Genomic DNA, 15,500 nt, shown 5'->3' with positions numbered 1-15,500 from the left:
AATCTTTTTTATCTTCCATCTTGAGTGATCCTTGATTCATTGTCTTCATATTTTATATCATCTATCAAATATATTAAACTTGTTTTGTAACATCTATGTTTGATGTTCTTGGCCAGTACACGCCCATACATTGTCTTCATAGAATTAGATTGAAGGCGATCCTTATTGTTACACTTTATATCAACCGTCGTCTAAATACATTCACTAAATATTAACCTCTGCATTTAACTAATGTCTCATCTTTGCACTCATAAAGATCACACCTCTGTGATCTAAGGAAGACCATGAAATGTGGTTGAAAGGTCAATGAAAAATATCTAGTCAGTAGATCTTAAGTTTTTTATCTTTTATTTACTGTGACTCAAACTCTCTCATACACTAAAAGCCTGTTTAGACTGCAGCCGAGTCCCACAGGTCAATGCAGCAAACAGCTTGGTGGGAGTTTAAACCTGTGTGACTGACACTAAATGCTCTGGAGCGGTGTGTGTTGTAATATTGTGTTGTACTGGGATGTTTGTCGTCAACGTGAAGCATACTTGGCTTTCTGCAGCAAGCTGACACTCATCACACACACATCGCTTCAGAGCAACCTGGCATAAAAAGGAAGCTTACAACTCGTGCTTATTTTTTATTATTCTGTTGACTATCTTTTTTAAACCCATACTTTAATCATTTAGTCTAAAATATGTCAAAGCAATCACCAAAAATACCCAGCACAACTTCCCAGAGCGTTTGTTGACTTCACATTGTTGTTTCACAAAGATTTTCACTTTCCAACGACAGAAAACAGAGAAAACGCAGCAAATCCTCACATCTGAGAAGCCGGAAACCCAAGAATGTTTGGTATTTCAGCTGGATGAATGCCTAAAGCTACTGCTAGGTCCCTGAAACAGCTACAGAAAGTACTTCTGGACAGAGTCAACGGGCTCAAGCAGCAGAGACTGTGTTTCTCACACCTCTCTAGATCACAGGATGGTGAGTAAGGACAGGGCTGACGAACCAGCTGTCTTCTGCTACCAACAGACATCTCTGACATCTCTCAGTCTCTCACTGTGCGTGTGTGTGTGTGTGTGTGTGCGTGTGTGTTCTCCCTCTCCCCTGCTGCCTCCCTTAAACCCCCCTGAGTGAAGCCGGTCGTGCAGACGTTCCTGCAGGAGCTTTAACGCTCCTCGGATCTGATCGGCTCTGCTCCCCCTCCTCCCTGTACCAGGAGCCCCCCCGCTGGGAGTGGCTGCAGGATCGAAGAGGAGGAGGAGGAGGAGGAGGAGGAGGAGGAGGAAGACCCATCTGGAGGCCCCTCGAGGGTTTAGGAGCGAATCACACATCACGTCTGTTTGCATGTGCGCAGGTATGAGCGTGAGCAAACACGAGAACAGAGGCACCGATAGTGAGGGAGTCAGAACATCGTCTCTGAGTAATACTGAGGAGAGGTATGACAGAGTGGGTTTAGCCCAGCGGACGTCTTCAAAGTCATACTTACGTCCCACTTTGTCCTTAGGGGGACATAAGGGGGGGGGGGGGGGTTATTACTTCAGGGACAGACAGGAACGAAGTTAAAAGAAAGAGCCGGAGGAAGAGTCTGACAAACGAACTGTTGCTACGTCTATGAGCTCATCAACAGTTCTGGGAGTCACAGAATGATGTTCACATGGCCTATTGAGAGAGTGGAGTGTGATGGTTATAGCTGGAAACACATTGTGCCCCGAGGACGTGATGACGGTTCAGTGGTTCAGACTCCCTCAGAGGCTTTTAACCCTGCCTGGGTGTCTAGAAGTCGTGCAGAAATGAACCCTTCTGATAGTCGTTTAAGCGTTTAAGCGTTTAAGCGGGGCGTGACCACTATGAGAAGTTGGAAACTTGGCCTTTGGGTTGCCATCAGTGGCATTCACTTTTCAACATGTAAATATATAGAAACGGTAAACAGCAAAACGAGCACCCCAAAATGTCTTTGTTCCATCGATTTATAAATATTCCTGTGACAGCCAGAACTAGATCTAGACAACGCAGCGCATGTGTCGGTGCGTTTACTCGTGTTCGTACAGGCTTCTGTTTTTACAGACAATTTTGAATACGAGGAATTGAAGGTGGACATGTTAACTGATAACTTAAGATTCAAACTGTAGCCTCTTCAACACGGCCTGTTTGAGGCTGGACTGAATAAAACGTTAGCAGCAGTTAGCAGCTAAGCTACAGCAAGTAAAGACATCAAACAATCAAAGGTGACGGCTCATTAAATATGACAATTTGATGCTTTTCTCAGTTTTACAAAAGAAAATGTGAATTAATGTGCATTTCCGCACAGCTGTTTTTATCCAGTCCTGTGCCACTAAACCAGGAGGATGCAGAAGAAAACACGTGGGGAATATGAGGTGAATATGGCATTTATGTGTGTTTGTTTGCATTCATTTGAGGAACGTCTCCTCATCATTGCTCCACACAGTGTTTTCCGTCCCTCCAGTGACGCCCGAGGGACGGATAAGTCACGCTTACCGTACGTTATAATTTATTCACGACCAGTCCAGCCTGTCTAGAGGCCCCTGCCTTGTACCTGCTGGGTTTGTCTTGGTGCTGAGCCACCGAGGATCTCTCTGGTAACAGCTTCAAAATGATGAAAGCAAACCACTGTAAAATACGACGTCATAAGAACAGACACTGTCCCGCTTCAGAGGAGTCAAACTCCTTTTCTCAGAAAAACATGCAGAGACACAGAGGGAGCCGTGCTGTTCTTCTTGCCAGTAATAAAAACAGTGTTCACAGATCAAACAAGACTTTAGAAGACGGAACCTTCAAACAAGTCTGTTTCACTTTTGTCTGACATATTATATTGAACTATATACAGTATATATATATATAAATGAATCAATAATGAAAATGATCGTTATTTGTGGGTCAATCTAAAAAAACACTTCCTCTACAGAGATATAACAGAAGAAAGCAGGAAATCCTCACATTTGAGAAGCTGGAACATGTAAATGTTTGGTGTTCCTCCCTAATAAATGCCTTGAATTATTATATTACGGTTGTATCAGGTACAGCTGGTCTGTCTTTAAGGCTCTCCAAGCTACCAAACACAACGTTATGTCTGAAACATCAACAACCGCCTGCTAACAGCTGGATGGCCAATTAAAATACTGAGTTACACGTTAAAGCTCAACGAGAGAAAGTTTGGAATAAATTAAAGTTTTTATTTTAAACCAGACCAAAAAACAGTAATTGCCAGTTTCATGTATTTTTCAATGACTCCATTCAGGATATGTTTTTAAGAGAGAGAGCGACACACACACACACACACACACACACACACACACACACACACACACACACACACACACACACACACACACACACACACACACACACACACACACACACACACACACACACACACACACACACACACACACACACACACACACACACACACACACACACAGAGTCTGAGTCACACATCAAACCACGACAGCACATCAGGACGGATTCTGGTGAGTTTTAATCAGTGTCTAACACAACAAGATATTTCGCAAGAAGCCTGAATTCCGGCAGCATTTACTCAAAATCTAAAACAGCTTTCACTTAAGAAGAAGAACTCTCCGTTTGTACTGAAACAATTACCAGCAGCGACCGGCAACATGAACAACCTTTGCCCTCCGTTATCTGCAGCGACACTGAAATCTCCGTCAGCACCAGTCACAGAAACACACGAAATCCCACTGAGGGCATTTTCAGAGGAGACTACAAGACGTCAAAACAACGGATTACTGACCGACCGAGTCGACTAATCTAACATTCAGAGTGTTAACTCTCCATTTTACAGACGCTTTAGAAGAAGTGCTGGCTGTGATTGTATGAATATTCAACGACCGGAGAAATCAATTATCCACCCAGGAGCCTCACAAACAAACCCACACACAGAAAAAACATGAACGGCAAGACGTCAGTGTGTGGAGGCATGGGGTCCCAATCAGGCCTGAGACACATTCACAAGATCTCTTTCTCCGTTTAGGAAACCTTTCAGATTATAGGAGCAACACGTAGAAAACATGTAAAGAGTAACTGCACACTCAAACACGTTTTTTAATCTATAAACTAAATGATATGACTGTACTGCGTTTAAAAAAACATCAATGCTGACTCATAAAAATCATCATTTAATGGTTGAAAATGGCTCAAAACGACATCCCCTGTTTCACATCAGCACTAGTCTTAAAGGCCAACACTGAGATGGAGTTTGGGACTAATCTACGTCATGAAATTAAAGAATACTTTAATCTACTTTTTCCAGAACCACAGTGTAACAACACGAGCCTGTCCTCTACTTTCTGTGACTAAAATTGAGGATGAGCTCATTACAACATCCGTTGAATCATCATTAATGACTGATTATCTGCAGATAGCAACGTGCTCTCCTACACAGTGTGTAGATGAAGCAATAAGTTCTTTAACTATCCTCATTTAGCTAACGTTGGCTCGTTTATTCCACCATATTTTCTTGCTCCCTGGTCACAGAAAACGAGTGGAACAGCGGGCTGGTGGGTCTCTGCTACCCGACACTAGGAGACTACAGCCGGGAGGAGAGCTCCGGGTTCATGCTGGCTGAGTTTCACATGCTTACAGGTGCGACGGTCCGTCTCCAAAGCCGGCGCCCGCTCTCCTCCCGGCAAAGTATTCTCCCGTGCAGGGACACGGAGGGACCGCAGGGTGTAACGCTTGTCTCATTTGTGCTCTGTTAAAACAGTTAATCCGTCAAGTTCACTGCCCCGTGCCGTATATTACTAGTTTCTAAACTACTGTAGCTGTATCCTGTTCATCGACGCCGCGTCGGGACTTTCATCCCACGGCGTGGTTCCATCTCTCAGCACACTTTCTTTCGTTGCATTTTTCTAAATGATGCAGTAGGTGGACCGAGGCCCTAAGTCAGACAAAAGTTTTGGCTACAAGTTCAAAGTCAACACAACAAATTCAAATGTATTTTTCAAGTGCTAAACTCGTGTGTTATTTTTTCTGTTGGTCTACTACACAGCCCACATGTGACTCCACCCTGTACACCGTACAATTGTTTGGTGGTTTATTCAATATGAACTATTGCAGACAACAGGACAAACCGTAAACCATGAGCAAGCATCCCACTGCTGCTCCAACACTGTATTATCAATGCAGCTATGGAGCTGATTCATCATTTCCTTCACCGATATGAAACATCAAGGCCAACGAGAACAGGGCTCTTTTATACACCGAGTGTTTTGCTTACGAATAGAAACTTCATCACGGAGACAAACCACCGCTTCAATAGACCAGAATGCAACGCTGCCACAAGACGGTCAATCTTTTCAGTTACCTCATTTCAAAAACAGCAAAGATCAAGCATCCGTTGTTGGGTTCGTGAAATTGATAATAATATATACTGTGTATATATATATATATATATATATATATATATATATATATATATATATATATATATATATACATATATATATATAGATATATATATAAGAAACAACAAATTGTCCATAAAGACCGTGTCTGTTGGGGATCATTTGGAAACAGATCCGCCTTTACAAATAATGTACACAAGCAAAATGTATATCAGCAAATATATTGTCATCTGATATTTGTAATTCTCTAATATTGATATGTAATATTGATGAGCATGGATATGATACTAAACGTTTGGAGGGTCAAAAGTAATTAAGAAGTAGTCCCACCTCTTCCAGCCGCAACATTAGAATTTATAATAATACAATAATACAAAATATAATAATCGTAAATGGTTAATTCTGCAGTAAGTATATCTGATACTTTTGTTATTTTCCTTATAGTAAAGTTTGAAATGTATGTGTACTTATTTGTTTATACACTGTGGTATTGCTACTTTTACTTCAGTAGTTGGAGTACTTCTTCCAATACTACATCTCAGTATCACTAAGATGCAAAATAAATAAATAAAATACTGCAACGTGCAACATGGTGTGTTCCTCTCATACACAGCGGTCATCACTCGGTCAGCAGGTAACTCCCGGTAACACCTCATTTACATCCACTCTGTGCTCGCGGTAATTACGGACGGGAGCCATATTAAGCTGCTCGGTAACTTTGAGTAATACGCAGGTGACCGGAGCCACAACGGAGACGCACGCTACTTACTTTATGAAGTAACTGGCCCCGTCGTCCGTGAAGCCTTCCTCCCATCCCGGAGGTAGGTCTGAAATAAAAAATAAAAATAAAAACAAACGACAAGACTTCGTTAGTGACGCCTGAAAGTCCCCCCCCCCCCCCCCCCCTACCTCCTCCGTCGGGCTGGGCCCAGCATGAACACGCAGGTAAACACACACACACAGGTGAAACGTTAGCTACCTGAGCGGATCATGTGTCCGGAGTTAACCGGTTCACCGGAGCGCGGATGGAGCCAGGTGGTGGTCTGCGCCTCATCGCTACAGCACGAGCGCAAACACACGGAGAGAGAGAGAGAGAGAAAAACACCTGTTACGCCAACGGGAAGGAAACACCAGCAGACTCCGCCAACTCCCGTTAAACCGGGAGAGACGGTGCGTTAAAGCGCTCGTTATCCACTCACTTGATGAAGAAGACCCGGCCGTCCCTGCAGACACCGTACGACCAGTGTTCAGGTAAGGCGTCTCGCCCGAGAGGCGCCGCCATGATCCGGTCTGAAGTCCTATTTCATCTCATTCCCTCTCCATGAGTCTCTCCCGAGAGCTCCGCGATCACCGCTAGGGCCAGCGCCGCCTTCAGGCACTCCTCTGAAGCCCGGAAATCTGAGCACCAAGAGCTGAACCGCTGAAGAAAAACACAGGAGTGTGAGCTGTTGGAGATTGTAGTTTTTTGGTTTTATTGCAGACTGCAGACAGATTGGTCTTCACTAACATGCTGTAGTTTTATTTAATTATAATGAAATAAAGAGGAGTTATATTACAATTCCACACATATTTCACATACTGTTTTTAATGGTGATTCTAATATGTTTTATGCTAAATTCAATTGATTTTAGGCACAAACTAAATATACAATTTAAACAAAAGTAATTTCCCACCAGAATAACACACCTGGTACCAGACTATAATTCAGCAATACAGAATTTACAGAAAATATGACTGAGCAGATAAATTCACTTTTTGCTTAAAATACTCAGCAATGTGCACAACGTTTGGTTTGTGGCTTGCCAAACTGTTTCTGCCAGGGGACTTTGTACTTTTAACCCTCAATATTTCTAAAATCCTGGCTACAGCGCTCGTTATGAACATGAGTAATGAGAACTAAAACATTCGACAATAGGGGTTCAACATGCTGACCGTGTAGTTGCAGCTCAGCCATATCAAGTCCAGACAAGGATCTTTGTTGCACGTCATCCATCATCTCTCTCTTGCCTCATCAGGGTCTTCATTGTTCTTTATCTAATGAAGACAAACTTGCCCAAAAAATACATTCAATGAAAAACTGGCCTATGGTTTTGCTAAACCATTATGTCAGTACAATAACGGGAGCGCCCAAAAACAATAGTAGTAATCTGTTGATATGTAGAAGAACAAGTTATTCATGAATCACAGGGTCGAGGGTCCAACTGCCAAAATGTCTTTGCTCTGTTGTTTATTGATTCAAAATATAAAAGCGAAGTTAACCTCAATTATGTGGCAGTTTTCACACCGTACCTGGTTTGGACACAAAGATGTGTGATTTACACAATACTTTCAAATGATAGTTTGAATGCAGTTACTATTCACATGGTCTCCATCTCAAAATGATGTCGTTTAAATTCAGCTTAGTTTTGTTTTTCACACACTGGCTAAATATAATGCATGTCTCCATCCTACGGCAGACCTCAGTATATACACATGGTTGACACATCTAGGGATCCCACATCTATCAGTGAAACACATGAAATCCTTCTTTTCGAGTGACTCAGCGTTCAGGAGAGGACTGCAAGGCTAATAACGTTTAGCATTTTAAGACCATCCTACAGTTATAGATTCTGTTATCCTTCATGTTCGAGAACATTTAATGTGTGTGTACTGTACCGAAAATAATGTTTATTTTCATTGTTCAGTGCTGTATGGAATTGGTGTCCATCTTATGGGATATTTTTCTAATGGACATCCGTCAGTGTGGTTCTGTTCCTCTCTTCTTCTCTCCCCCAACCAGCCCCCAGCCCTGCAAAATAAAAGCCCCATAGAGCAGCTGTATGTCATCAGGAGGCTAAAGTTGAAGCCTAATATTCTTATGAGGCAACTTCCCTATGGGCAGCAAACTGTTAGAATCCCCCCCCCCCCCCCCCCCCCAGCAGGTAAGACTGCAAGATTTTCCGACAACCCTTTCATCGGGCTCAATTTGACCGTTTATCCAAAGCACTCTCTACCAGAGGTGAGCATATTCTTCACATCTGGTGACTTTGGTGTGCATGTGCTTGATTTCCTCTCTGCCTTGTTTGGTTTTACAGTTGGCAGCTCTCGGTTTTGGAGGCACCTCAACATCAACAGCAGAAACACCTGACGGGGCAAAGGGGGCTGAAGGCAGCGTAGAGGTCGGCACACACGGCCTCGCCGCTGACAGCCGGGGGGATTGTTCTACCATTTGGAGTGAATTTGTGTGGAAAGATAAAAGTGCTCACATAGTAGAAAGAACAATGGAGACTTTTCCAGCCAAGTTAGGATATCACTGGCTAACAGATAAGTAAATCAAAGCTACAATGAGAGAGTGTGTGTGTGTGTGTGTGTGTGTGCTCAGGTGCCTGCTGTCCTGACGCTGAACTTACACACATGCTGCAGATCTGAAAACCAAAACACTTTAAAAAAGCACACAAAAATGCATTAAAAAGTGTCTTACTTAAAGGGACAGCTCACCCCAAAATCTAAAATACATATTTTCCTTCTTAACTGTCGTGCTATTTATCAATCAAGATTGTTTTGGTGTGAGTGTTTGAGATTTCGGCCTTAGAGATGTCGGCCTTCTCTCAATGCTGGTAAAAAAAACTCAACAGCAGTGTCTCTTTCATGACCTGGTTACTCAAGATACTCCACAGACCTTGTGAGCAGTTTCATGGAGGAACTATTTTCTTTCTCTACACCATTTGGCCACTGTGTTAAATTTGCTACTGTGTTGCACCGCCATGTTTCTACAGTAGCCCAGAATGGACAAACCAAACACTGGCTCTAGACGGAGCCTTTTGCATTTTCACGTTCTCCGACACGCTTGGAAAGGGAGGAGTGAGCAGAGGGGTGTTCAGCTGGTTGCAATCTGCATCCTCACCACTAGATGTCACTATATCATACACACTGGACCTTTAAACAACATGTTGATCACAGGACTGGAACATGCTATGACTCTGAGTTGATAGACAGCCCTTATATTATAATACAGACTAAAACTAGACAACAGCTAAACATAATGTGTCATGGCTCTCTGATGTTGATATGCTGTTACAGTAAATAATAATTGTAAGCAGTTCTTTATGTTAAATTTCTTGTCAATTATTCAATTATTTTAATTAATAACATGACAAAACACAAAAAAACAAATAATAACAGATTGGGCATTTAAGAATAACTACAAGACAAAAGAATACTTAGCTCTGCATTAATTGATCTGTTTTGTGGCCACTTGGGGGCAGCAGAAACAAACTGTAACAAAACACGTTATAATGAACACATTATCCAATTATAAAGTTAAGAATAGTTCGGAAATGTATGTCGCTTAAGCTACTTAAAGCTCCATTATGGTCACCAGCTAGTCGCTAACGGTGTCTGTCTGCTGTTTGGTGCTGAACATGTAGCGTAAAGTGAGGCTTGTCAGAGTCGTTTCACTGAAAACAGCAGCCGGCTGCATCTGGAATCAACAGCGAACCAAAACAATAAAGTTGTCGGCCGGAAAACCAAAACAAGTCACTGAAAGATGCTAAAATGAGAACTGGCTGATACTCTCTGTGGGTTTGTATACAAGCAGCACCTTCCATACTACACACAGTTAAGTGATCCTTTGTTAATATAAAACATTGATTAGTGCAGCTTTAAATTGTATGTACATATACAGGTATATATGAAGGCTCATGCACACTGTTGATGAATGAACAATATGCACATAGTTCAACAGTATCAATTTATAAGAGTTTCTGTCTGATGAACCAAACAGAGAAAAGTCCTGGACTCTGTCTCTCTTTCTCTTTCCGTCCTTCAACATAAGAGACACTCACTCAAACGAAATACAATCTCTCTCTGATCGCCACACTCACTTCCATTCTGACTTCATTTCCTGGATTAGGGTTGTCTCAATCATGTTGAATTTCATTTGTCAGGTCATGCATTGTATTGTGCTGTGTTCCGTCACGTTGACATTTTTGTTGTTCTGTCGACATGTCAGCTGTGTTTGTCCTCGTGTCCTTGTGTTCAGACAGTGTAATTTCTTGTTACTTTGCTCCGAGCCGGCAACAGCAGCTTGATTTCCTCCTTGTTTCACCGATGCTGCAGAAGAAAACAACAACCACCAGGACAGACAACATCTTCTGTTATGTGTGTGTGTGTGTGTGTGTGTGTGCGTGTGTGTGTGTGTGTGTGTGTGTGTGGAGCTGCTGAAAGACACAAGAGAAAACAAAGAGAAAGCAAACAGAGAAGAGGAGGATGGAGGATTTAACAGTGCGGGGCCTCCTTCTATACAGAACTAAGGGGCAGAAATATAGATGTATGTTAGGGGCCTGAAACATTTTCCATTTCCTGCTCTATCGGCAGGTTTTTGGCCTGAGAGTAGTCATGAGAAATAAAAAGGTGACAGAGCCCAGAAAATATAATTGAAAACAGAGGCGAAATTGGTATCTATGATCAGCATTTTTCATGCCAACAAGTAAAGGCCTACAGGAACGGAAGCATTCTTCATGAAGCTGTGGAATGTCTGAGACCATTGCAGAGACATTTTGAGGTCCTTCAGTCTTGAACTTAAAGAAACAGTGACTAAAACCATTTTGCAATACATGTGTTTTATCCTTTTAATATATAGATATTGTTTCAAATGTTGTGTGTATTGCTTTAACTTACAGGGGCTCATTTTGAGTACAGAAATCAGAAAAGACACAGGGAGGTGAATGTAGCATGTCGATGAGTTAAAAAAATTAATATTATTTGAAAAGTAGAACTGAGAGGAGACTGTGGAGGCAATGGAAAGTGGGATTTTCAATGTTAAACTCAGACATTATGTGCCGTCAGAGCAAAAGTAAGAAGATTAGCATGCCCAGCTTTATGCCAGCGAGGTCACACAGTCACACCTGATGCCACGCTTCAGCCAAAGCCACTTATGAAACTCCAAAAGTGTCCGACCTTCAATTCTGGACCCGTGCTCCCAGTGTAACATGCGCCATCTACAGGCAAGAAATCCTGCGATTTTAACAACAGAATTTGGAAATTGTGCCAGCGACACAGGCAATCAGTGTTACGACTGTCCTGACACGTAATCAGAAGAATAGTTCTGAACAGGTGTCTGTTGATGAAGTGCCTGAAAACCATAATGTTATGTCCAGTTCATATTTTAATTAGAATAGATAGTACATTTATTTATGGAAATGTTTTACAGCCACAAGCTCATCATTTATTTTATTCTAGCCAACAGCGTTACATGTAACACCTTTAAATCTCACACAAAGATCAGCTATAGAAACAGAAAACTCTTTATCTGTAATTGCTTTCAGGAGGCACAAATGTTAAACCTGCAGCAGCAGAAGATCTTCCCTTGCCTGCAGGAGGCGACATGTGCAGGTCTAAACTGCTGCTGCTGCTACATTGTACTTATCGGTCACGCTGGTTTTTGCAGATGTAGAACTGAAAGTGAAGGAGTGAGTGAGTCGCCGTGTCCTCTGGAAGGAACACTTTCACATTGGACACCGTTCAGATTTTACATTTTGAATACTGTTGGCAGGGAAGCATCCAAAGCGCTCGCCAGAATTTCATTTGTGCAAATCTTTCTGGAAGGTCTCAGTCAGCGGGGAGGAGACGGTTCCCTACAATTTGCCTTTGTGATTGTGATGTGTGTTACATAAATATCTTCCACTGCTTTGGTTTCAACAGCAGCACTGTGAGCGTTGGTGGTATCTTATCTATATACGTATTTATTTATTTGTTCTTTGGTAAATACTTTCAAGCAGGTCTTAAAGCAGTCCAATTAGAAAAATACATTCAAGGTTGTGTGAACCTCATGTGATATGTGTGTGTGTGTGTGTGTGTGTGTGTGTGTGTGTGTGTGTGTGTGTGTGTGTGTGTGTGTGTGTGTGTGTGTGTGTTTAGCTCATCAAAAACAGTTTAGAGATGAATAAATGATTGAATTTTAAAAAGCCTGCACACATTTTAATCTACCTCTGATTCATCCGATCACCAGATCCCTGTCAGCTCATTACCACACAAACTCCACCCATCCGGCAAAGCAAGCGGCACAAAACAGTCATTATTTTTCAAATAATAATTATTTTGCATCCACCGTATTGTGGGTCTGCTGTGCACTCAGCAACGTTGCTCTTGAAAACAAAGCGGTTTACCATTTTTCTGGTGATGTTGTTGAAATGGGTTCATGAGTTCAACACTTTCATCCAAGATCTCACCAATTTATTCTCTCAAAGGGAAGCAGTGTAAATCTTTTAATCGTTATTTGTTGGAGCACCGTGTCACGCAGAACTACTACATCACGGTGAAGGAATTCATGGCTAATCCAACCGCTGTTTACTTAACAATAACACAAAAACCGGTTTGGCTTCAGGCCCTCAGCAAACAGCCTTCAGATAGAGAGAGAGAGAGAGAGAGGGGGATGGAGCGAGAGAGAGATAAAAAGACAAATGTGCACAGAAACAACATCATTCTTCATCTGCAGTCTCTCTCTCCCTCCCTCTCTGTTGTTGACCAAAGCTTTTAGGGATTCGGTGGAGACTCTGAGGGTCGTTTTCCCCCAAAAAACTTCAGGTGGCGAAGAAATTCAGAGGCACACTCACACACGGCAAACATATGCACACACAGCTCAGTTGTGCACACGTCTGGCACCGTCCGCCCCATTGTGTCTTATGTAGATGTGGGGTGAATAATGCACGGAGCGGCTCCTCCCCACAGCTTGTGACTTTTGTAAGCAGCCTGCAGGCCGGGTGGAGCTTCACCAAAAAACAAACTCAAATGCATCACGTGAAGGAGACGGGTGGGTTTCAGATTCCAAACATCGATCAGAGAGACAGAGACATTCCTGCACCAGTAAAGACTTTAATTCTAGGGAGTTTTACATATTGATCAACTCACTTTCAGCCTGTAATGTGGTAATTGTTGCTTGAACTGTGCATGAAATACACAATGAATACTAGGTCTAAATATAAAGGTGACAGTCAGCATAATAATCTTGTGATGTACACATTTAAAGACAATGAGAGTACAGAGGCAAACGTCAGAGTTGAGCTTTCATTCTTGGTTCAAGGTTCACCTACTGTTTCTGGATCTTTCTGTAATTTTATTATCAAGTCACAAAAAGATGTCCGCCTTTAAATCAGGGGATGAGACCTCAGCAAGTTCCTTTCACTGAAGAAGACGGTGGGATATGGTCAAAAGCTCCAGAAAAAGCCTGTGAGTGAGAGTTGAGTTCAGAATGTTCTGTCACAAATATCAGTGTTTCATTGTCAGAATAATACACGTGGAGTTTTCTGTATGCAGCTGCCTCAGTGAACTGAAAAAATGCTTTTCAAATTGTTATATTAAGTCTCTTAACTTTTGTTTATTCGTCTTATAAGTGAGAGATCCTCGAGTTGAGCCTCTTCAGGAGCTTCCACAGAAGACTACAAACCATCTGAGACATTTTCTATGTTACTCTGTCTCCCTCCGGTGGACAACAGATGTCAATTCATCCTCCTGCCGGCTGTGAAACAAAAGTATACAGGACTGATGGTACACTGATTTTATTTCATCTGAGTATCTTACAAACATTTACAAAAAGGATTTACTGCAGTGGACAGTAAAGTCCACATGTTTAAAGTCAGTTCTCTTAGCTGTCTGTGGGATTGAACCTATTTGTCTGTAGTCGTATCGATCCATACAGACAGTTGTGTGGTGATGAGCAGAGGTTCTGAGATGTTAGCTGTTGCCTACTCAACACAAATCACACAGCTCCTGATGATAATTCATGGATCACGTTTCAAACAGTTTATCCGAGATCTACTTCTAACAAAGTGCATCAGTGTGTGGACAGAAAAGAGAAACTGTTCACAACCAGGTCAGTGAATTATCTGAGTTATTGAGCGCTATTAATCAAATGCCACTGAGTTCCTTTGCAGTGCGTTGAGCCACACAGCCAATATCTTCCAGTCTTGGCAAAGCACAACTAAACCCGCTGCACCAGATTGCTCTCAGAGTGAGCATGTGGTGGATTTCTTTCCTGTGAAACTGACTGCAAAGATTTGGAAAGATGAAATACGGAGCAAATTATTCAGAGAGAGCTTTTAATAAGGTGCAGCAACAAGGGTCTCCGTGTTAAAGTGACTAAGATGTGGGCTAACGGTTACTCGTGAGCTTTCCTTTCACATGTATTATTCACTATACTGAGTCTCAATGATGGTGAACAGAAGGGGCTTCATTCACAGCTGGTGGTGTTAAACGTAATGAAACATAATGAGTTCACACAGTGAAGACTGAGGACTGAACCGGTGTCTGCTGGCCTTTGAGCTTCAACACTTTCATGGATACGATGGATATGAAGCTGTTTGATGAAAAACATCAGCATGGACAGTGGTGGAGGAAGTACTTAGGTCTTTATACTGCAGTAAAACTACCAATACCATGATTTAAAATACTCTATTACAAGTAAAAGTAAAAGCACAGAAGTATTATAATCAAAATGAAGTATCAAAAGTAAAACTTGTACTACAAATATTTTGACACTATCAGCTTGTTGATTCTGATTAATCAATGCACAAGTATCCCTCAGTGCAGCTCTTTGAACCTCCTCATACAGCGACGTCGGGTAGTTTAGTCCACAACAACCGGATCAATCTGAGATGATTATGGGAGAGGAACGAAGAAAACAGCTCTGCTGCACACACTTCTATCTGTATTTGGGATGAATCTCTCATCTTTTTAGAGAAATGTTGGATCATTTGATCTCTTGATCTGATTTCATTCTTTAAATGAACTTATCTGAACAGTTTGGAAGAGAATCAACAGCTCATGTGAGACAGGACTATGGGGACGAACACGTTCAAATGGTTTTATGTCAATTCTAAACTTGCAAAGTTCATTAGTAACTACAGCTGACAAATAAATGAAGTAAAAAGTACATTTCTCTCTCAGGTGTAGTGGAGTATAAAGTAGCATTAAATCTACCTAAATAGTACTTGGAGTACTTGAGTAAAAGTACTTAGTTACAGTCCCAGTGATGATCTGAGGGTTGCACGTCATCCTGAAGGAATTTTGTTTACTCTCACTGACTGACACACGATCTCAACATTGCAGCGATGTCACAAGAAAGCTAAATTTAGAGGATGATCGCACATT

At 41.9% G+C, this 15,500-nt stretch overlaps 1 protein-coding gene across 2 annotated transcripts in view; it reads right to left on the bottom strand.

Moving 5' to 3' along the window:
- Positions 1-6,692, bottom strand: part of LOC142947761 (pleckstrin homology domain-containing family A member 7-like) — a 120,940-nt gene extending 114,248 nt beyond the window's left edge. For both annotated transcript variants that reach the window (XM_076089559.1, XM_076089560.1), the window contains exons 1-3: positions 6,575-6,692; positions 6,355-6,431; positions 6,145-6,202 (exon numbers count right to left, since the gene is read on the bottom strand). In XM_076089559.1, the coding sequence (XP_075945674.1) occupies positions 6,145-6,202; positions 6,355-6,431; positions 6,575-6,657 (218 nt within the window). In that variant the 5' untranslated portion in view covers positions 6,658-6,692. The remainder of the gene's footprint in view (positions 1-6,144; positions 6,203-6,354; positions 6,432-6,574) is intronic.
- Positions 6,693-15,500: the final 8,808 nt, after the last annotated feature.

This window comes from Anarhichas minor, unplaced genomic scaffold (assembly GCF_050575085.1).
Source record: "Anarhichas minor isolate MPS153535 unplaced genomic scaffold, ASM5057508v1 ptg000011l, whole genome shotgun sequence".
NCBI classification, from domain to species: Eukaryota; Metazoa; Chordata; class Actinopteri; order Perciformes; family Anarhichadidae; genus Anarhichas; species Anarhichas minor.
The sequence above is the reverse complement of the archived record's forward strand: the minus strand, read 5'-3'. Positions and strand labels throughout refer to the sequence as shown.